This window comes from Mizuhopecten yessoensis, unplaced genomic scaffold (assembly GCF_002113885.1).
Source record: "Mizuhopecten yessoensis strain PY_sf001 unplaced genomic scaffold, ASM211388v2 scaffold3229, whole genome shotgun sequence".
Lineage (NCBI taxonomy): Eukaryota > Metazoa > Mollusca > Bivalvia > Pectinida > Pectinidae > Mizuhopecten > Mizuhopecten yessoensis.
The window spans coordinates 1,742,861-1,765,604 of NW_018404940.1; the positions used below are offsets into that span (position 1 = coordinate 1,742,861).

Here is a 22,744-nt window from a genome sequence, read left to right on the forward strand (position 1 = left end):
GCCCCAAGGACACAGCAAGCACTGTGTAGGTCTATATTCAACATTGAACGACAGACAGTACTAATCAGAAATGGACTATAACAGGTTCACCCCTGAAACTTCCGCTTCGCAGGTAAATGTTGCCATCGGGTCTCCTTGTATGTTTACATGTGGGATTATGTAGAGTGACATCATTCGGATCACCTTGCATTTGATCCAGATGATCACCCAAGTTAATTTGCAAGTTGACTGAGAAAGCATCGTGTTTTTCCCACGGCTGTCGGTGAAGTTATAAAGTTTACCTGATGAAGGAAGAGGTGTGAAAAGTATCGTACGGGATTTATATTAAGTTTATTTAATTCATTTTACGATGGAATCAGATAGTTCTGATGTCAGCGACGAGGACAGAACTTCTGATACAGATGAAAAAGTGGAAAATTCGCCACCCCAATTGACAGTTGAACCATTTGAAGTTGTTCTTAAAGGTGGGAGCCCATGGGGATTTACGTTGAAGGGAGGGGTAGAGGTGCGCTCTCCCATACAAATATCGGAGGTAAGAAACGCCACAAAATAAATAACGTGACATTTACGAGTTACAACATAACATTTTAATAAATGTAATTGGTGTCGCAATGACCTATACTTGCATGAAGTTTCTCTTTAAAAATGTTATAGGCCAAGGGCAAAATTATCATAAGCTTCAATAGGCCTGATAACACATATTTTTACAACAGCTTTTGGAATTTAAGAAGAAAGGCTGGAAAACCAATGCTAAAAGTGACTAGAACTAAATGATTAAATCTCCTGTTTAAACAGTTAAGTGTTAATCCCCTCACATAAAAGCTAGGCCTATCCCCCTAACATAAAAGCTAGAACTTGATCTGAATTGTCCCTAAGCAGAAAACTTTCTTTACTGTTGGAAGATTAATTCAGAATTTAAGAGATTAAGTGTCAAAATATAAATGTTTTTAATATTTGAATTCATGATTAATGTCGCAATCAAAGACATTATATGCTATTTTAAGACTGCATGTATATGTCTATTATTTATCGACATATGAGTCCATCCTCAATTACCGTAAATGTTCCAATGCAGTATATATTTTTTGTACAGTCTACTTATACAATATGAAATGAATTGCAGTAAATGTCCTAACAAGAATATCCCTTTAGTCTTAGTTATCAATTACCGTAAATGTTTTAATGAAATACTGCATACTATATAAATTTATAAAGTCTGCCTTTAATATGAAACACACTGCAGTAAATATCCTTAAATTACCATAAATGTCTTCTTAACTGTTTCATATATTTATATGTTAATAAAAAAATCCCTATAATCATGCTCCATATTTGTTAGTTATAAATTTCCTAATAAGCATATCCCATATTTTTTCAGTTATAGATTTCCTGATAAGTGTGCTCCATATTCATCATCTACTGTAAATATCCTAATGAAAATGCTCAGTAATATCAATGATTGCCATATCATAATAGGTGTTTCATGTTTACCAATTATTGGCAGTTAAGGTAAACATCTTCATAAGCTAAATATGTACCTTATTCATCAATAAATGTAATACATGTATGTCCTAAATTATAGTATTTATCAATTAATATAATACATGTATGTCCTACATTATAGTATTTATCAATAAATTTAATACATGTATGTCCTGAATTATAGTATTTATCAATTAATGTGTAATGTCCAACACAAACAAGATGTGCCATGTCTGTTAGCTTACAGAATGTTGGAATGGGACTTTGAAAACAATTCTAAATGCTATGAGATTGCCTTTATATATCATATTTTTGTATATTATTTGTATTACAACAAGGTGGTTCAGTAGTGCTAAGAAGTAAAGAAATCAATGGGGACCCATAATTATCATACCTTTTTGAAATGTTTTAAATTGCTCCTATTAAATACATGAAAGAATATCTTTGCAATACTGTGCCTGTCTGTTTGAGTGCATATTTATCAGCTTTCTGTGACCTGTCCATTTCTATCTTTAATTGCCAGCCACTTCATTTGCATCCAGAATCATACTTGCAACAATAAATATATTCTGTGAAAAATCAGTTAACACATCCTGTGGCATTCCACTGGGCAGTGAACCTACTGAAGTAAATCGTTTTGATAGATTTGTACCAGTGAAGTCATCAAGTTTTGATCTTGCCATGATTTCTCTGTCACTGACAGGACGGCATGGGAATCATTTCATTTCCATTCATTCACTGTGTTCAGGTAGATAGACCATGCAACATTAATTTTTAAGTGAAAATATAATATTTCTACGTTTCCTGTAAAAGTGCTCACCATGCATATATATATATATACATATATAAACTTGCACTCAGATGATCTGACATTGCTATGGATCAAATCATTATACTACTTAAATTACTTGGAGTAGTGGTCTTACCACTGGTTTAATATAATTTCATGTCTTCAGGCAAATGCTGTTGAATGAAATATGGATTGTGTTAGCACGCTCTAAAACCTATATCTATTATCCAGACCTACTTAATTTCTGCTGTATGTTTGAAGCTAGTATAATATCACGATTCAAGAGGGAATTCATGTTTTTTTAATTGATTAAACAGTTATTGAAATATATATTTACCTATTTTTGCAGTTAAATGCAAAGAATCATACAGTTCCTTAAAGGTGATACAATCTGTTCAAATGTTAGTATTGTGATTAAGACGTATTTATTTTTACTAAACAAATTTGCTTTTGTTGAAAGCTGTTAGTGAAATAAAAAACTCTTCTTATGAAATTTGTTTCAGGTTTTTATATTGACAAATACGGTAGTGATTCGCATCGTGTGGTACATTTTTTTGCAAAATTTGATCTTGAGTACTGGCAGCTATATACGCAACTTTCCCATATCTTGCTGTGTCACCTTTTGTGTTGTAATTTTTTACCGATGTGCAAGAAATTTTCTAACACGTCTGTCTGGATATTGGTCTGTATACCGGGGCATTACCTGGCCGATCGTAACCATGATTGACAACCATGTGGTTGACACATGTGTCACAAGGTTTTCTTCTCTAACTATCCCCAGCTTTAAATTTAAAGTAACTATTCAAACAGGAGAACGCTACTGTGTGTGGGATGCTTCGGGGAGACGATGAATTGATAAGTCATGTGAATATTAACAATAATCACAAGATAAAAACAGGCATGGACATAACGTGTTGCGAAGATTTTATGATTTTTTTTAATTCTGGGGGTTTAAATAGAATGAAAAGACCTTGACTTGAACTTTTGTGTATATCACAATACATTTCACACATAAAATATGTACATGGATAAATAGTGTTATGTTTGACATTGTCAGTTCTAAGGCCAGGAAATGTAGGGCTCTTTATAACACAGTCACATGCCGAGATCTTTGCCTGAAGCTCAGCTGACATTTCATCATAGGCCATTCTGTGTTTTGTATTAAAAAAAAATCAATGGATAAAGACAGTTTTAGAAAGCCTGGCTGTACCATTATTATATGCTATTTAGTAGCATGGCTTGGTGGGCTTCTCTCCTCAACTGACATATAATGGCCCATCGCTTTGTAAATAGTTCAATGGAGAAAACAGTCTGACCAAATATTTTTAACTGTTAAACAGCAGGGTAAAGTTTTTTTTCTATAAATAGGTATCCTGTGAAACTGTTATAGAAGGATTGAGGCTTATTTTGTGGACATACCCTGGGCTATCTCACAGGGGGCCTTATTGATACCTTTCCTATTTGGTCCTATCTAACAAAATGTACCTTTAACCCTTTCACCACTGTAGACCATAATCGACTCATCCGTATCAATGCATGGCTGAGTTTACTAAAGTTACATAGGGGTGAAAGGGTTAAGGATCCCTGTCCCGTTGCAGACAAAACACTAGAGAATTCCACAATTTTTTTCCTACGCACACTAACCTCCCCTTAATTTCATGTAAGATTTAACCGAAGTTTAGCTAGGCCAAAGCAACACTGCAGATCAGGTCATTCAGTTGGTGTAAGAGCGCCCATATTACGATCTGAGGTCCTGGGCTCGAATCCAAGTCTGTCCTTGTTGCATTTTCACTCTCAGAATATTGTTGTTTATTTGTTTGATTGTTTATTTGTTATTATTATCATATTTTTTTCCCCTTTTTCTTCTTTAAAAGTCCTGCAAGATTTGGTGTTCTTATTAATTCTGTAGTCATACGGAATAAAATGTTTACATAATTCATGCCAGGGAAGTTTCACAACATCTGGAATGATATACAGATTTTGTGAGAAACTGGTACATATCCGCAGTTTATCAATGTCAGTCTTTCAAAAATTGTCGGTAAAATGCACCAGAGGCTACCCTTTTCTCAGGTTGCATAACATCAATTATTCAGCAAATAAACTCTAACCCTAAACTCGTAAATAGCACAATAGAAAAACAGTAGGTGGTTTACGTAACTTAACATGTTGGTCATGTGACCTTTTCAGCTCTGTATGTAAATTCATACCCTGTGAGATTTAAGATACCCGCAACTTCAAAAACTAATCTTTTCATAATATACAGAGGTAGGCATTGTTGCGACTAACTGCACAAATAATTGTTTTTTACCTTGTGTATGTGGGAAAATACATCGCTAGTATAAGTGTCGTAAATGGAGATTCTGAAATCATTCATTTTGAAAGTTAAAATAATGTACAACTGTAATCGTATCTTGCAAAAACAGTTTGATCTACAAGGAAGCAGGCTGACTTACCAGCAGTGAATGGAAATGCAATGCCGATAAATAACATTTAACATTAACCTATGTGAGGCTGCATGCATATTCACACACCTGCCTTCAGTGGTGTTTTAGGAATAGTTTGAAACACACTTCAATCTAATTAAAAATTATATTTTTCTTGTGCAAAGGTTTGGAGTCAGATGTAAAATTATCGTTAAATAATTTACACAGTAAAATGTATATAAATAGTTCATCAGCTCAGCAGTTAATAGTTGTGAGAAATTATGTCTCCCCTTCGAATGAAGGGAGACATATAATATCAGTTCTGGTTCTTCCTTCTGCACTTGAATTAGGTCACTGTGACCTTCACCTCAAGGTCAAAGGTCAAATAAGTGGGACATTTTCAGTAAATTCTTGTTCGGCCTGTAATTTTTAAACCATTAAAGATATCTTGATCAAACTTGAAGTTTACCTGCATCACCCATAGAAGGTGTGCAGTGCACTAGAATTAGGTGTTGTGCCCCACTATATACAGAGTTATGGCCCTTTGTTTATTTTTAATTCCCAAGTTTCTCCGGAGTATAAGTTCCATGTTATTTCACCTATGTTGAAAAACACATTTCTAGTTTTGATTTCATTTATTGGAATATGTGCGGTAGTGGATATGATTTCTAAGGCATTCCTAAGCTTGCAAACCTGCAATTTTTCATTGATAACATTTACATGTGTTGTCTATATTGATATAACAAGGACAAATAGCCATTATGCTAGGAAAAAATAGATAGAATTATCGGATGTAAATTTTGATAACATGTTGTCAGTTATTGATAAAAATCCATATACACCTGGTGACCTATATCTCTCAGCAGTGTGTTCTATATTCTAACATTATCTATGACTTGACAAAAACATGCCGGGATGTCATTTAAGTTTTTGATTTTCGCTATGTTTATGATATTATTCAGGCATTATAGGTAAGGGTCACATCTTGAAATAAGCATTCACTTAAATATAGGGTCAAGTTTGGGAATATTTCTGACCTCCTTTTAAACACAATTTACATTACTGATGCACTTTATACACAATTTCTAGATCTGACAGCACAATTGTTGACTCAAAATATATTCTAAATTCATTATTAAAAATGTTTAAGAACTTTCCTACCTCAATACTTCTTCACTTACTTTGAACGTTGTGATAATGCAAAACCTACATTTTGGATGTTTGAATGTTGTGGTTTTGTTGTGATTGTTGGCTGCTCTAGTAACAGGTAATGACATTGCTTTAATATGCTATGATTGTTTCAGTTCAGTTATAAATCTAGTACATATGTAGGCAGCAGGATCAAAATAACTTTCTATATATAAGTCAGTGTCCAGCTATGTGTATTTTTGCCAGTTCGAGGGTGTGCAATTTCATTTTTTGAGTACAAGCCACTGTGCCTTTCAGCAGATTTGAAAAATATCTTTAGCACTATATATTACTGCTTAATCAGATATTTCCCCGACAAAACACCATTTCGTGGGTACATTAAAATCTGGATTACGAGTATCGACTCAACAGAGAATTGCTTTATGTCAAACTTGTAATAACTTTGTAGATGTATGATGAAAGATTATCAACAAGATCAAGGAAATTAAAAACCCATAAAAATTGGTGATTTCACAGTCAAGTGTATTTTATGCCCCCCCCCCCCTCCCCATCATTTCCCAACACTGCACATAGAGGATGGGGTATGCAGTGTTTTCTTTTTTCATTCATTGGTCAATGTTTTTGTAGGACATCCTAGTTGGACTTGCATTATTTGTTCCGTTACTCCAATACCATAATATAAGTCCAATATTCATCAACCAGTGAATCCATCTTGAAGAGTAATAAAACACCAAGATATCAAAATGTAGGTCACTGTGACCTACAATGTTTGCTTCATAGGGTTTGGTTGGACTTAGCATTTAGCCCTGTTTCTTAGTTAGCTCCAATTCTACCCAATTGAGGGCATTATATGTATATGTTTCTCAAACTATAGCCCTCAGTCAGCTACTGGAATTGTACGGTGTTCAGGCATTGACTTGTCTTATGATGTCATGTTAACCTTTTCACTCCTATGTAACTTAAGTAGACTCTACCATGCATTGATATGGATGAGTCCATTATGGTCTAGAGTGGTGAAAGGATAAAGATACAAGTGATGTGACTGGTTATTTAAATCTTATAAGTCTACTAATGAATCATGAATAATGTTAAATCTTTAAAAGTCAAGTTGATTTAGTAGATTTTGTGGTGTTTTTGGATTTTCTCAATCGGAGGAAAGAAATATTGTTGATGGTGAATGTTCATGATGACTTTGCAATTTATTTATAATGTACAATCGCCACACACAATGATAAGGAGAATTTAGACTGACACCCGATAACACCTGTACATTGAGGGGTTTGAACCTCTAACTACAGTTGCCCAGCCGAGTGTGGCTGTATACATCAGTGCACCAGTGGGTACGACAAATTGTCTGTGACCAGACTTATCTGGTTACTATTACAATTAACTGATGGAAGCATTACTTAATCTCAGAAATGATAAATATGTATCAGGAAAAACATTTTGTAGATAAAATCAAACTTTATCATCCATTTTAAGAAGATTTATTAGTATTTATGTGAAACTATTTCTATTTTTATTTCTTCAGATCTTAGATTTAAGTTACGTTCTGTTTATCATGGAATATTTAAGTTTCTTGTTTACTGAAAATATGAGTTACAACAAAGCATGATAGATCAATGAAGTTGATAGAAAGCGGGAGTGATAAAAAACTAGCTTTAACTTTTATTATCTTTAGCTATAAGGTTACTATCATGTTTCGTTAATCCAGCCACAGCTAATACAGTTATTTCACTATCCAGCTAGTGTTTCAGGTGAGAAATTATCCAGCTAGTGTTTCAGGTGAGAAACTATCCAGCTAGTATTTCAGGTGAGAAATTATCCAGCTAGTGTTTCAGGTGAGAAACTATCCAGCTAGTGTTTCAGGTGAGAAACTATCCAGTTAGTGTTTCTGGTGAGAAACTATCCAGCTAATGTTTCAGGTGAGAAACTAGTCAGCTAGTGTTTCTGGTGAGAAACTATCCAGGTGACAGATTGGCTGTTTTTTCATACAAGACTGTCAGGTTATATTATCCAGTTGTCTAACAACCCTGACAGTTTTTCTGGGAATTAATTTTTGATTAGATGTTGGAGACTTCATTGTATGTTGAATACTAAGTACAGCTAATTCTGATATACGGTGTACATTTTGTCTAGTACTGGTTTAAGATATTTTTCTATAATTGACAGATTTTGACTTATACAATCTCTAGCTGTCTCTTCTGTGTGAGAGAATTCTCAGCCTGAGAGTAAGCAATATTCTTTTAAGTTTAATCTGAGGCTTTGCTTAGTGCTGACCCTTAAAGATCTCATCCCGAGGGCTGATATTTCTCTGTGTACAGCTTGCTGACAAAATTTTAGTTTTAGTAGATAAACAGATGACTAATATGCAAATGATTAAATAATCTCGCGTTATAAAATTTCAAAATACTGGTATGCAATATCATATGTTCTTCCTTTTGTATAAATTACAACAGAAATATTTCCTGTCCATAAGCATGTGAAATATGGGATCAAATTTTGCATAAAGGGACAAGGCAAACAGAATTAAAAAGATTAAAAAGTATTGTACCAGGTCTTGCATGTGATTTCCTTGTTAAAGGTATCTTGATAGTGTTTATGTTGTGGAATGTACGTTTTTCTTCAAGAAAAAAATCTTTGGAAATGCATGCCTTTTCTGCCCCCTGTGGATGTGTTATGTTGGTTTTCCTTGATCATAAGTTCTACACCTGTTACAGTGGTATACAATGTACGAGTTCTACACCTGATACAGTGGTATACAATGTACGAGCTCTATACCTGTTACAGTGGTATAAAGTAGACTCTATCTACACCTGTTACAGTGTTATACAATGTACGAGTTCTACATCTGTTACAGTGGTATACAACGTACGAGTTCTACACCTGTTACAGTGGTATACAATGTACAAGTTCTATACCTGTTGCAGTGGTATACAATGTACAAGTTCTACACCTGTTACAGTGGTATACAATGTACGAGTTCTACACCTGCTACAGTGGTATACAATGTACAAGTTGTACGAGCTCTACACCTGTTACAGTGGTACACAATGTACGAGCTCTACACCTGTTACAGTGGTATACAATGTACAAGTTCTACACCTGTTACAGCGGTATACAATGTACGAGCTCTATACCTGTTACAGTGGAATACAATGTACAAGTTGTACGAGCACTACACCTGTTACAGTGGTACATAATGTACGAGCTCTACACCTGTTACAGTGGTATACAATGTACAAGCTCTATACCTGTTACAGTGATATACAGTGTACGAGCTCTATACCTGTTACAGTGGTATACAATGTACAAGTTCTACACCTGTTACAGTGGTATACAATGTACGAGTTCTACACCTGTTACAGTGGTATACAATGTACAAGTTCTACACCTGTTACAGTGGTATACAATGTACAAGTTCTACACCTGTTACAGTGGTATACAATGTACAAGTTCTACACCTGTTACAGTGGTATACAATGTACAAGTTCTACACCTGTTACAGTGGTATACAATGTACAAGTTCTACACCTGTTACAGTGGTATACAATGTACAAGTTCTACACCTGTTACAGTGGTATACAATGTACAAGTTCTACACCTGTTACAGTGGTATACAATGTACAAGTTCTACACCTGTTACAGTGGTATACAATGTACAAGTTCTACACCTGTTACAGTGGTATACAATGTACAAGTTCTACACCTGTTACAGTGGTATACAATGTACAAGTTCTACACCTGTTACAGTGGTATACAATGTACAAGTTCTACACCTGTTACAGTGGTATACAATGTACAAGTTCTACACCTGTTACAGTGGTATACAATGTACAAGTTCTACACCTGTTACAGTGGTATACAATGTACAAGTTCTACACCTGTTACAGTGGTATACAATGTACAAGTTCTACACCTGTTACAGTGGTATACAATGTACAAGTTCTACACCTGTTACAGTGGTATACAATGTACAAGTTCTACACCTGTTACAGTGGTATACAATGTACAAGTTCTACACCTGTTACAGTGGTATACAATGTACAAGTTCTACACCTGTTACAGTGGTATACAATGTACAAGTTCTACACCTGTTACAGTGGTATACAATGTACAAGTTCTACACCTGTTACAGTGGTATACAATGTACAAGTTCTACACCTGTTACAGTGGTATACAATGTACAAGTTCTACACCTGTTACAGTGGTATACAATGTACAAGTTCTACACCTGTTACAGTGGTATACAATGTACGAGTTCTACACCTGTTACAGTGGTATACAATGTACAAGTTCTACACCTGTTACAGTGGTATACAATGTACAAGTTCTACACCTGTTACAGTGGTATACAATGTACAAGTTCTACACCTGTTACAGTGGTATACAATGTACAAGTTCTACACCTGTTACAGTGGTATACAATGTACAAGTTCTACACCTGTTACAGTGGTATACAATGTACAAGTTCTACACCTGTTACAGTGGTATACAATGTACAAGTTCTACACCTGTTACAGTGGTATACAATGTACAAGTTCTACACCTGTTACAGTGGTATACAATGTACAAGTTCTACACCTGTTACAGTGGTATACAATGTACAAGTTCTACACCTGTTACAGTGGTATACAATGTACAAGTTCTACACCTGTTACAGTGGTATACAATGTACAAGTTCTACACCTGTTACAGTGGTATACAATGTACAAGTTCTACACCTGTTACAGTGGTATACAATGTACAAGTTCTACACCTGTTACAGTGGTATACAATGTACAAGTTCTACACCTGTTACAGTGGTATACAATGTACAAGTTCTACACCTGTTACAGTGGTATACAATGTACAAGTTCTACACCTGTTACAGTGGTATACAATGTACAAGTTCTACACCTGTTACAGTGGTATACAATGTACAAGTTCTACACCTGTTACAGTGGTATACAATGTACAAGTTCTACACCTGTTACAGTGGTATACAATGTACAAGTTCTACACCTGTTACAGTGGTATACAATGTACAAGTTCTACACCTGTTACAGTGGTATACAATGTACAAGTTCTACACCTGTTACAGTGGTATACAATGTACAAGTTCTACACCTGTTACAGTGGTATACAATGTACAAGTTCTACACCTGTTACAGTGGTATACAATGTACAAGTTCTACACCTGTTACAGTGGTATACAATGTACAAGTTCTACACCTGTTACAGTGGTATACAATGTACAAGTTCTACACCTGTTACATTGGTATACAATGTACATGTTTAATGTTTTAAAACAAAAGACATGCAACCTCCTCAACACATAAGCAAAGTATCAAAACTTTAGTCAATATTGAAAGATTACACCATAGACAAACAGAAATATACATGTATATCGTAAAACTCCATCAGAAAACCTGGAGGTGAAACCTGTTACTCTGGAAACGTGCCTTTTAAAAGGTACGCTGGTCTTAGTTGGATAAATATTCTTAATATAAAATGGCTGCAGTTGTGTCAGGCCCATTTTCCCTTAAGTAGATGTGCCTGAAGTGGCTGAGTGCAGTTTTAGATAGGAAATCGGAAATTTTAGCATATTTCAGTGTAGGATTGAATCTTGCTTTGGCCAATTCCATCGGGTGATGAATTGAGTTAATCTTGAACAATTTCTTGTATGGCTTCAATAAATGTGTAATATCTCATCGAGTGGTATCTTCTTTGTTTAAACATGTCAATAGTTTTCTCCCTTCGCAAAATCATATGCACAGGCAATGTTGATCTGGTCAAATTCATCGGCAAATGAAACAGGTTACATTTGGTAGTTGCATTGAGTCCAACTTGAGTAGGAATTGAAATATTTAATAAAGATGAGTTAGGCACTTTCATGAGACCAGAACCTGAGTGTGTGTTTCAATCTGATATGTCATGAGACCAGGGCCTGAGTGTGTGTTTCAATCTGATATGTCATGAGACCAGGGCCTGAGTGTGTTTTTCAATCTGATATGTCATGAGACCATGCAGGGCCTGAGTGTGTGTTTCAATCTGATATGTCATGAGACCAGGGCCTGAGTGTGTGTTAAATCTGATATGTCATGAGGCCAGGGCCTGAGTGCGTTTTTCAATCTGATATGTGATGAGACCAGGCCCTGAGTGTGTGTTTCAATATGATATGTGATGAGACCAGGGCCTTAGTGTGTGTTTCAATCTGATATGTGATGAGACCAGGGCCTGAGTGCGTGTTTCAGTCTGATATGTCATGAGACCAGGGCCTGAGTGTGTGTTTCAATCTGATATGTGATGAGACCAGGGCCTGAGTGTGTGTTTCAATCTGATATGTCATCTTTGGGTCCTTTTTGCATCCCGAGTTTTTAGTGTTACTTCTGTATTAACAGTGATATAAAGTAAAACCTTGTTATACTGCCACCATTTGTCGAGAGAAAATTTGGCATTATGAAGGGGTTTGGCATTAAATTGAGGGAAATATATCGAGGAATTCTTAAGAAAACAAGAAAAAGGGACATTGAAATATGTTCACAGTAAACGAGGTGGCTAATTAAACGAGGTACATTATATTGAGGTTTTACTGTACAGTATTCGGCTGAATAAAGGCCTTAGTTGCTGGCAATTTAGGAAAATTTAAATGATTGTAGAGTCTTACAATTTTCTCAAAATGTAGCTATGATAAACACTTTTCTTCTTGTAAGTTGGGAAATTAAGGTGAAGGGATGGGATGGGATTCTCGAACCAGAAAAATGGTTGGGTGATGCTTATGAGGTATGAGGCGATTATTTGGTTTAATACGGCATCCCTGTGAGTATGACAGTTACAGGCCTCTTGTACCTTAGGCGGTCTTACATGTACCAAGAACGGTACGGTGATATCTGTAAGCAGGGTTTTTATAAGTCTACCGCTTTACAAACCTTTTTGTCTGGTTTTCGACTCTTTATCCTGATTACAGTGACGGAAACATGATACACGATACACCAATGAATAAATCTCCGTGGAGAAGACACACTATTTAACTGCTGAATAGAAATGTTTTATTTTCTTATCTCTCACAAATCATACAGACATCACAAAAGACAGTCGTGGCTCACCCTTTTATTTACTGTTGTGAGGACTCAGACAAGGTTCACCACAGGCTCCGTGGTTGTCGTTTTTACCTTGCACCCGCACCTTCAAAGAATAATTTACCGATAGAGACGCTTGGTTTCTATTACATAACCCTATATTGTCTGATCTGTTTGTATCTCCTGTCATTTTCTACTCCATATATATAACAATATGACAGATATACTTAATTTAATTTTTTGAACAATTGTTAAGATATATTTAATTTAATTTTCTTTCAAATCTCATGGTTCAAATGCAACCTTTAATGATACCGTGGTTAAATGGTGGGGCATACAAATAGTACACTTAATGTACAGAGTAATTTTCTTTTACAAATATATCTGTTTCAGTAGTTAGGATTTTAGTAAAAAGATCTGAAATTAGCTTGAATCAAGGAATTGTGTTGCATCTATATCATTAATGCGTTGAAACCATATTTATAGTTCGTAAAACTGAATGTAAATTTTCATTTTTAAGAGCCAAATTGATTTCTGACATTTATTAGTTTTATATTTTTATGGATGTTGTAAAATGATTAAAATGATAAAAATCTTAAGTGCATGTTGTCTGTTTATGCATAATGATATAAATCAGCGTTCATTTCTATAGCTCACTTCATATTCAATATATATTCCTGAAAGAAACGCGGAGTAGAAAGAGTTGCCAAGTTATCACACTTCAGTGGACCACTACAGATAAATCTATTTTCCAAGAAATAAACCTGGAGGTGACAATTTCTGATTATGAATAATTTTTCTCTAAGTTGACACCTTATGCATTTCCTGTGTAATAAAAGTTTGAAGTTATGAGTGTGTATGTAACCGTATTTGACATAAGAAGAGCCCTGGACTATTAGCCATTTGCGAAAATTACATTGATAGTAGAAGCTTCCAAATTCTATAAAAAGTAGCAATACAGTTAATTCCCCTAAATATTAGGAGCCATCTGTTAGAGAAAATGTGATATATAGAGGATCTGTCATAAGTTTCCCTTCATATTAGATTTATGATACAAGTTTGGATTTTTCATGTTTGCGAGCCTCCGGGGATTTTTACATGTGATTTTATTGGCAACTGGCATTTAAATATGATACAAAGAGGATATCATGTCAATTCACATGATATAAAACAAACTGAATAATATACAATATAATGTGATATTAAGTGGAGTTAACTGTAATGGAATTTGTTTTCAAATACAAATTAGTTGGTATCTTATGGTAAAGGGATGGGACACTTGAACCACTAAAATTATAAGAATTATGATTAAAGGCTGGGCACCTTTGAGGTTGATTATGGAAAGAGTTTAATTTTGGAAACTCAAACACTTAACTCATATTTTAAAATTATTTACATTATATAGCTTTTACAGGTAGGAGGGTGCTTTGAAAGTAATTCTCAATATGACACTTCAAGTAAAGGTGGGTTAATCCCATATTATGTAATGTACATGTGTCCAAAGTGAGTTTTAAACATGTATTACTGATACATATTATGTTCACTTGTAAAGGGGTAGGGTGTGGCCAGGTTTTTAAACATGTGTTACTGATACATATTACGGTCACCTGTAAAGGGGTAGGGTGTGGCCAGATTTTTAAACATGTATTACTGATACATATTACGGTCACTTTTGAAGGAGAAGGGGGAGGCCAGGTTTTTAAACATGAAGTACTGATACATATTACGGTCACTTGTAAAAGGGTAGGGTGTGGCCAGGTTTTTAAACATGTATTACTGATACATATTACGGTCACTTTTGAAGGAGAAGGGGGAGGCCAGGGTTATACACATGTATTACTGATACATATTGCGGTCACTTTTGAAGGAGAAGGGGGAGGCGAAGTTTTTAATCATGAAGTACTGATACATATTACGGTCACTTTTGGAGGAGAAGGGGGAGGCCAGGGTTTTAAACATGACGTACTGATACATATTACGGTCACTTGTAAGAGGGTAGGGTGTGGCCAGGTTTTTACACATGTATTACTGATACATATTACGGTCACTTTTGAAGGAAAAGGGGGAGGCCAGGGTTTTAAACATGTATTACTGATACATATTACGGTCACTTTTGAAGGAGTAGGGGTGGCCAGGTTTACAATGTTTCACTGAAATTTAGTGTTAGGCCTGGGGTACCATATTTTCGATGTTCATTTGTGGGATTGCAGTACCATCTTTTTTTTTTAGAACAAAGCTCAAACGCTAGTCTTGTATAAAAGTTATGTATCACACAACCATTGCAGTAAGTGTTTATATGTGACGTTGCGATGACTAGTACGATACGTACCCTGTCTCCTTCATCAGACCAAGGACTAGTGAAGCTTGTGTACACAAAAGAGTAAAAGATGTACAAGTTGACAATTTAAAATCGACGTCGATTCGTATACGCTATAGGTGTTTGTACAGTTAGTTGTTATACATGTACGAAATGACAAATCAAACCAACAATTCAATTAGGATACGCTTTGTTTAATACCTGGTCATAGATGTGTAAGAGTCTACAACCTATACCTATAAAAGGAAAGTTGGTTGAAAATTAGATACTCGTATAAATATCTTCCATATAAATACCTGTATATTAAGATATGTTTTTCAAATCTCGTAAATATTTTGTGTTACTCTACTGTAATTAAAAGGAGCTAAAAATATTTTTAATTGAACTAATTGTCTATAAACATATGTTCCTATAGGGAACAATTTTTAATTGAAGTTAAATTCAAGGCCATGTTAAAACCTTTATATTTGATTGAACAAATTTTAAATTGTTTGTGTGTATATGTTAAGGTATATGATTGTATCATACACATTAGCTATAATATAGTCATACTTTTGGTGTTGACAAAATTGGTTTCCTTAAAATAAATAAGTGATGATCAGTTAGCAGTGTGTTGATTTGCTAGAAACACTGGTTTGTACCTGGTGAATACTTTCAGCCACGACAAGCTGAAGACAATGGTAATGTGTTCAGGGAACAATGGTTATTTTCTGTTTGATAAAAAGTGGGGAAATGAAAAAATATGTTACAAAAGAAAAAGTAGAAATAAATCCTATGTGTTTACTTTTCTGATGGTTTGTAGTAGTCAAATAAGTGCTACATGTTGAACGAAAGACTGTCTATACATACATATCAGAATACGTTAAGTTCATTGCATATACATTTGACTTAAGGTGATTACGCAGTGTATGCAAAATGCCTGTCTAATTTCATTTATTTTCACAAAGATGGAAAATCAATTAAATAAGCAAAATGTTGTAAGTGCTGATTGGAAAACATCAAAACACTAATGAAATAAACTACAGGTAAAGCAGTCTAACATGAATTTAAATGCTAAAACAGGTTAGGTAGAGACTTTGTGTGGTTTAATTTGTCCTAGTAACAGGTTTAATCTGACAGCTCCGAGGTGCCGACTTTAGATGGAGGTGATGATTAGGGTGTATTGATTCAATACGTACCTGTGACAGGTAACGTGTGCTCGTAACAGGTGAGTATCAGGTGTGACCATCTTGTCAACACGTTTGATACTAGTGTAATTCTACGGGTTCATATAGTTCTGGTAACTCAACTAATCAAGTGTTTATGACACAAGTACATATATGTACTAGTTGTTAGCACGAAACCCAAAACGCTATACAAACAAAACATAATTGAAATTTAAAAGTTTAAATTTTACACGTTTCATTGTACAATAAAAGCTGATGAAAATTGCTCCATCAAGTTAAGAGTTACTTTGCCCATTTTATTGCATAATTTTATATGTGAAAACTATTTGGCACAGTAAAATGTTGCGTATTGAAATCAGTTCTGTGCTCCACTGTTTACAGAGTTATAGCCCTTTGTTAATTTTTATACAAAAACCAAAGTTAGGGAATTAAGGATAGCTCGCAATACTTTGCCTTTTTAACTACCGGTAATTATTCAGAAATATATGTACCTACAAAGTATAAATATGTACATGTTCTAAGGTACAGTTTAGTATGTGAAATCAGTTAATTATACATGTACAAATGATTAACCATTCATAAAAGTCACTTTGTAGTTTTCTTGATCTGTTCAGAACTCTGTTGGAATAGAAGGAGACACTTATCACTAGATATGGCATATAGCCATATTTACTGGTAAAATAGCATACCTATAATTGTAGAACAGGTAGACTCTGATTGGTAAATTGGTTAATGTTTACTTTCGGCAGTGCATAGGGTCAACTCTGTTTCCAACATATATTACCCAATTTAGTATGGAAAAATCATACTTTGATTCTTTTCTTTTCTTTTTTCTTTACGAGTACAATAGTTAGTATATTGGCAGAGAGCATAGGATCTATTGTAAAATTTGATTTTCATCTTACCTATTCAAAAGTTTTTATGCGTTGTCTGACTAAATCATTGATATATACCTCCATTTTCTCTTTTTTGTGGAAACACTCTACAGAATAAAAAAGACTTTGTATTTAAGATGGAGGCCTTTTATAAAAGCTTTAAGGTGAATTATACAGGTGTAATATTTATTTTCCTAGATGTTGACATTGAGATTTACAGGTGCATGTCCCCTCTGACAACTTGTGGTTACGTGTGGATTTAGCGTTAGTGGGAGATGAGGCAATCCTTATACTATATAGCCTACGCTATCAGATGCTGATGACTAATTTGTCTTACCTATCCTCGTTTTAATTACTGCATGTGACATTTCGAAACATTTGTCTGACACAGATTTTCATTTGAAAACAGTTGCTCATTTGTTTATGCATATCATTATGTGTTTTGCATTTTAACATTTCATTTGCAAAATTTCAAAATCTTTGAAAATAATCGCTAAAGATTTTGTCGTTTGAAACAAAACAACAAAACCTGACTAATGACATATCCTAGAATTAATGTACAATTTCATCATATTGCAAACCTAAAACTTAAAAAAATAATATTGTGAATTTGGATTTACATGTTTATATGAAAATTTTTAACCCACCGAAAAGGAGGTTTTGCGATATTTGTAATTGTCCATAATTTCAGATCAATTTCCACTTTCAAATTGTTTATTGACAGACTATATAATTAGCAATATACATATATGTTCTGCTTACTGTCATTGTAATATATTTGTATCCATTATCATATCAGGGATGTATATTGAGTGTTTTTATCAAAATTATTGTGTATAGAGCAAATAGCTTTTAATGGCTTGAGTTAAAATCCTACACATTTATTTCAGTTTATCTACCAGTGTAATGGTTTTAGTGCTTTGTCTAGACAAATACTGTCACAGAAATTGATTACTAAATATCTGAGATGTACTTTGATGGTGCTCTTTACAACTCTGGGGTAAATTTGATATTGACATTACAAGGTTACTAAGAGTTGAAACGCAAATATTGAGTCTGATGACGGATGTTTGTACATTTCTTGCAAGTCAGGGTGAGGTTGAAAGTTGGGAAAAAACTGACAGGTGTTTGCAACTACGCCATCTCCATGTTGTGTGTGACTGTGTAAATTTGATATATCAAAAAATAAACTTTGGCCATGTATACAGAGCTTGTTGCTACTGTTGAGCTTTGTATAGAGGCTGCATACAAGCGTTGTCCTGATTTTATACAAATTCATTCCTTCATACATAAATGACTTGCTTAAATGCCTTATATACAATGTATTCTATATGTACAGCTTATTCTGAATTTCACATACAATGTGAATTTCAATAAATGGTTCCTTAAGTACTAACTAGAGGTACATGTTAAATTTGCAGATACTATATATACATGTACTAGTATATATATGCTGGGTATTATAGCAGTGTTATTTTGGTAATTTTTGTGTTCCAGGGAGTTCATGAGTTTAACACTCACTGTGAATGTTTATCCTGTAATGAGCCCTAGGGAACAACATGTGATCTCTTGACTCAAAGTATGAGGTGGCATGGGGTTATTACAGATCATTGGTATTTATACTAAACTGCAATAGATAGGAGTGGGCTGAATACCAGGCAGGGGCTTATTGCCAGATAAATATGGTACATGTAATATTAATACACTCAACAATTAAGAAACCGCAAATTTACTTATATTTTGTTATGTAAACACAAATGCAATACTACATAAAACCAAACGTGTTTGCATGTTATGTTGTTTAACTGTTAACACAAGAATGAGTTTAAATGTGAAATTCAGAGATATATTCATGTATACTTTTCTCATTAATACTTCAATGGGAAGTAAACAGAAAAAAGACAAGTACTATTTCTAGTCTTATACATGTTATAGTTCAAACTTACAAATGGAATGGGCTTAGATTTCAGTGGGTTGTCAATAGTTTGAGTTATATAAACATTTCAGTGGTCTGCAATTTTAATTGTATCTGAAGTGGCACTTTTAAAGTTTTACAAATTTTATTACATGTACTAAGTCTATAGAAATGCTTGAAATTGATCATGACTAAGTACTACAGTAGGCGTATGTCCATGATGTCATAAAGTAACCACATCAAACTTTCGTAAGTTGAGTAAAAGAACAAACAACCCTGTAGATTAACATATTTATAGTTCTACTTAACAACTGTAGATCTCAAAAGGTGGCGTGAATGTGTTTTTTCACATCTTTTATCATGAATTGATGGTTGGAATGACATAGACTAGGTTGAGTTTTACGATCGTGTGAATGATAAAACTGTTTATTGTGTGGTTTAGAAAGTCAACACAACGTTATGTACTTTTATGTGCATTCTTTTTAACGAACACAAGCCATAAAAAATCAGAGTGGAATATACGTAATTGCTTCAGATTTTAACAACTTCTGGATTTAAATAAATGTCAGAAGGCAGTGTTTAAATGGTGTATTACATTTCTACCATTAGTGCCAATTGGTTTGAATCTGAAGGCAATCATTGTCCTCAAACGTTTAAATATCTGTGATTTGTCAGTTGATCCTAAAACTGACAATTAAATGACCTTGACAGCACACCAAAGGGAGGTAGTTGGGTGTAGAAAATTACCAAAGGGAGGTAATCGGGTGTAGAGAGCTACCAAACAGAGGTAATTGGATGTAAAGATAGCTACTAAAGGGAGGTAATTGGACAGAAGGTCAACTAGACATCTACTCGCAGGTTGGGAATCAATTTTTTCTTCTGTAACATCAGAATTTGAACTTTGAGTGCAGATGAAGTCATTGAAATGAAATTTCATTTGTATTTTGGCCAAAGGTAACAATATAGGTTTGCCATCCTCACCTTCTGAAAATTTTGTTTAATAGTGTCACCCTATAGGCAATGTAGGTGCCTTCACATAACTCTCTCAATTATACAGTTTCTGTTTTTCTCTGATTAATTTATCATTGTATGCACATACATTTTATGTATAGGTATATGTGTTGCTAATTGCTTATTTCTCATTTCCCGCACCATTACTTATGATATGTTCCCGAGCCGTCCAGTTTCTTTTTAGTAAGTCTATGTCAAATCTAATGTGGAACTGTTGACACTTTCAGGAAACGAGAATTCATTTTTCATTTTTTGCTTACGGATTGTGCTAACAGTTTTCGACTGATATATTAAAGTCATTCTGATACCTATCAGTATTTAAAATCCTGAAAAAAAGGGGGGGGGGGGGGGGGGCTACCATAGCTCTGTCCTAGACATGCTGGATGCCTAGGCAGCCCCCACACCCCTCACCTGAAAGTTTGCCTACACATTAAGCGCAGCTACGCCCCTGAACTTGGTTTAGGTTTGCAAATGAGCATAATCTTTGATTGGTCTATGAAGAGTACCACCACATTTTCCTCAAATCTAATAATAGATATTTCTTAATCATGTAAAGTACTGTACAGTAGGTCTATGAAGGATCTTTTTGAGACCTGACTAGCTCAGGGGGAATATATCATCAAATTTTTGATAAAAAATGACACATTCAAGGCTGATGTCTATCAAAATCTATTAAGTTATCAGACATGAAGAGTATATTTTGAAATATTGTCAAATACAATCATGCAATGTTGACAAGGTTAATTTCTGTGTATAGCCGTAAGTTCCACCTTAGCCTGGTAACGTGGATCATAATGCTGTAATTTACTAGACAAGAATATTTAAACTTAAAAACGTATGGTGACATAAACACAATAATCCCGAAGTTGTTGTACCACCTGTCACAGCGTTATGTTGGCAGGATCAAAGTTTGCAAAAACACTTTTATCAGGTTTCCTAAAAGGTTTGACAAAACACATATAGACCTACATTTCACAGAGTAGAGACGAAACCAAAAAAGGTTTTGTACGTTTCTTGAAACTGAAGACAAAAAACTCAGCTGTTGTGAGGACTACTTAATAAAACCCAATCAATTAATCAATAAATTAACTTAACATTATATATATATTAGTATAAATTGCAGGGAGGGATCAGGGAAGAGAATATTACCATATTAATTCAGCAATAAGCCCATGCCTGGTAATAAGCCCACCCATATCTATTGCAATTCAGTAAAAAGGCCAACAAAAACTATTCATTGTCCTGTAATAAGCTTGTGTCCCTATTTTTGAATCAGAGGTTAGGTGTTGGACTCTGGGTTTATTTAAGGATGAATCCAGTACATGGTTGTAAAAATCTAAAATGTTCACAGAAAAATGCCTTCATTTCATCCCATTTTAAAGGCGGCAGTATGCATGTTTCGTTGTATTTAGATACACAAAGCTTGAAATTAAATCTATAATTATACCTGTATGACATGCTGACATGCATTCAGGTAGATTATACATATCAGATTATATATATATATAATTACCTGTATATGGCATCACATGCATAAACATACATAAATACATGTTTATTATCAAACATGAAATTATCATAACCTTTTACAGGTAATTGTAGTCCATCTGTGCCTCAAAGCAATTCTCAAATGTTTACCTAAGATTGTATTTAAATACCCTTTGAGATAAAGTGAAGCAATTATTGATACCATTACGTCACATCTGAACCTTGCATTGTGAATTCTGATTGAGCAATTTTCAAATAAAAATAAAAATATTTATATAGCACACAATCTTCACACATGTATTTATGAATGTAGGATTTAATATTCAGATATGCAATTATGAATCTTGAAACTTTTAATTATGTTAATGAATTTGGTGGAAACTGTGACAGATAAAAGAATAGAGTTCAACTTTTCATTATTTACCGTATCATACATATTTCAAAATGTTGTATATTATTTTAGATTGAGATGCACATTCATACAGATATTTAATATATTATAATTATAAGCTTGTAGTTTGTTTTCCCCTCCTTCTGAAATGACACATATGTTAAAAAACATGTTGGACTCTTGACTTTAAAACTGTTCAATCTAAGGTACATTTTTCATGTTTCTGAAATATTTCTAGGTATGTTTCCTTTGCTATATCACCAAATTATGTGGAAAAAAATCCCTGGACAAATTCTAGCGGTGTAACAAGGTTTTGATATATACCTACTATGAAGTACATTGTAGTTCATTGTAGTAGTCTTTCATGTTTAATGTAATTATAAACCTATGAACTGCGGTGATGCTCATTGGATAGTGTAGGAATTTTCAATGATTTTGAAGGATATTTGTGGATAGGTTGTATCGTAAATAAAGATTTTGATAATGGTCTTTAATCTTCATACATAACTGTCGGAGCGTGGTAACCGAGAATAAGAAAGCTATATTTAGTCACGGAAGGCTATATTGTACAGAGTAAACAACCTTAAACTATCATGTACTGACTACCTTTGTACCGCATGAACCCTGAGAAGTTACGCATGCGTAAAACCTGGCCCCAGGATCATGAAACAACCCT

The 22,744-nt window shown here is 34.3% G+C and overlaps 1 protein-coding gene across 3 annotated transcripts in view; it reads left to right on the forward strand.

The window, feature by feature from the left end:
- Positions 1–209: 209 nt before the first annotated feature.
- Positions 210–22,744, forward strand: part of LOC110447164 — a 207,253-nt gene continuing 184,718 nt past the window's right edge. For 2 of the 3 annotated variants that reach the window (XM_021492673.1, XM_021492675.1), the window contains exon 1: positions 211–532. In XM_021492673.1, coding sequence (XP_021348348.1) covers positions 350–532 — 183 coding nt within the window. In that variant the 5' untranslated portion in view covers positions 211–349. Of the gene's footprint in view, positions 533–22,744 lie in introns of all 3 variants that reach the window. The other variant, XM_021492674.1, reaches the window with a different exon arrangement.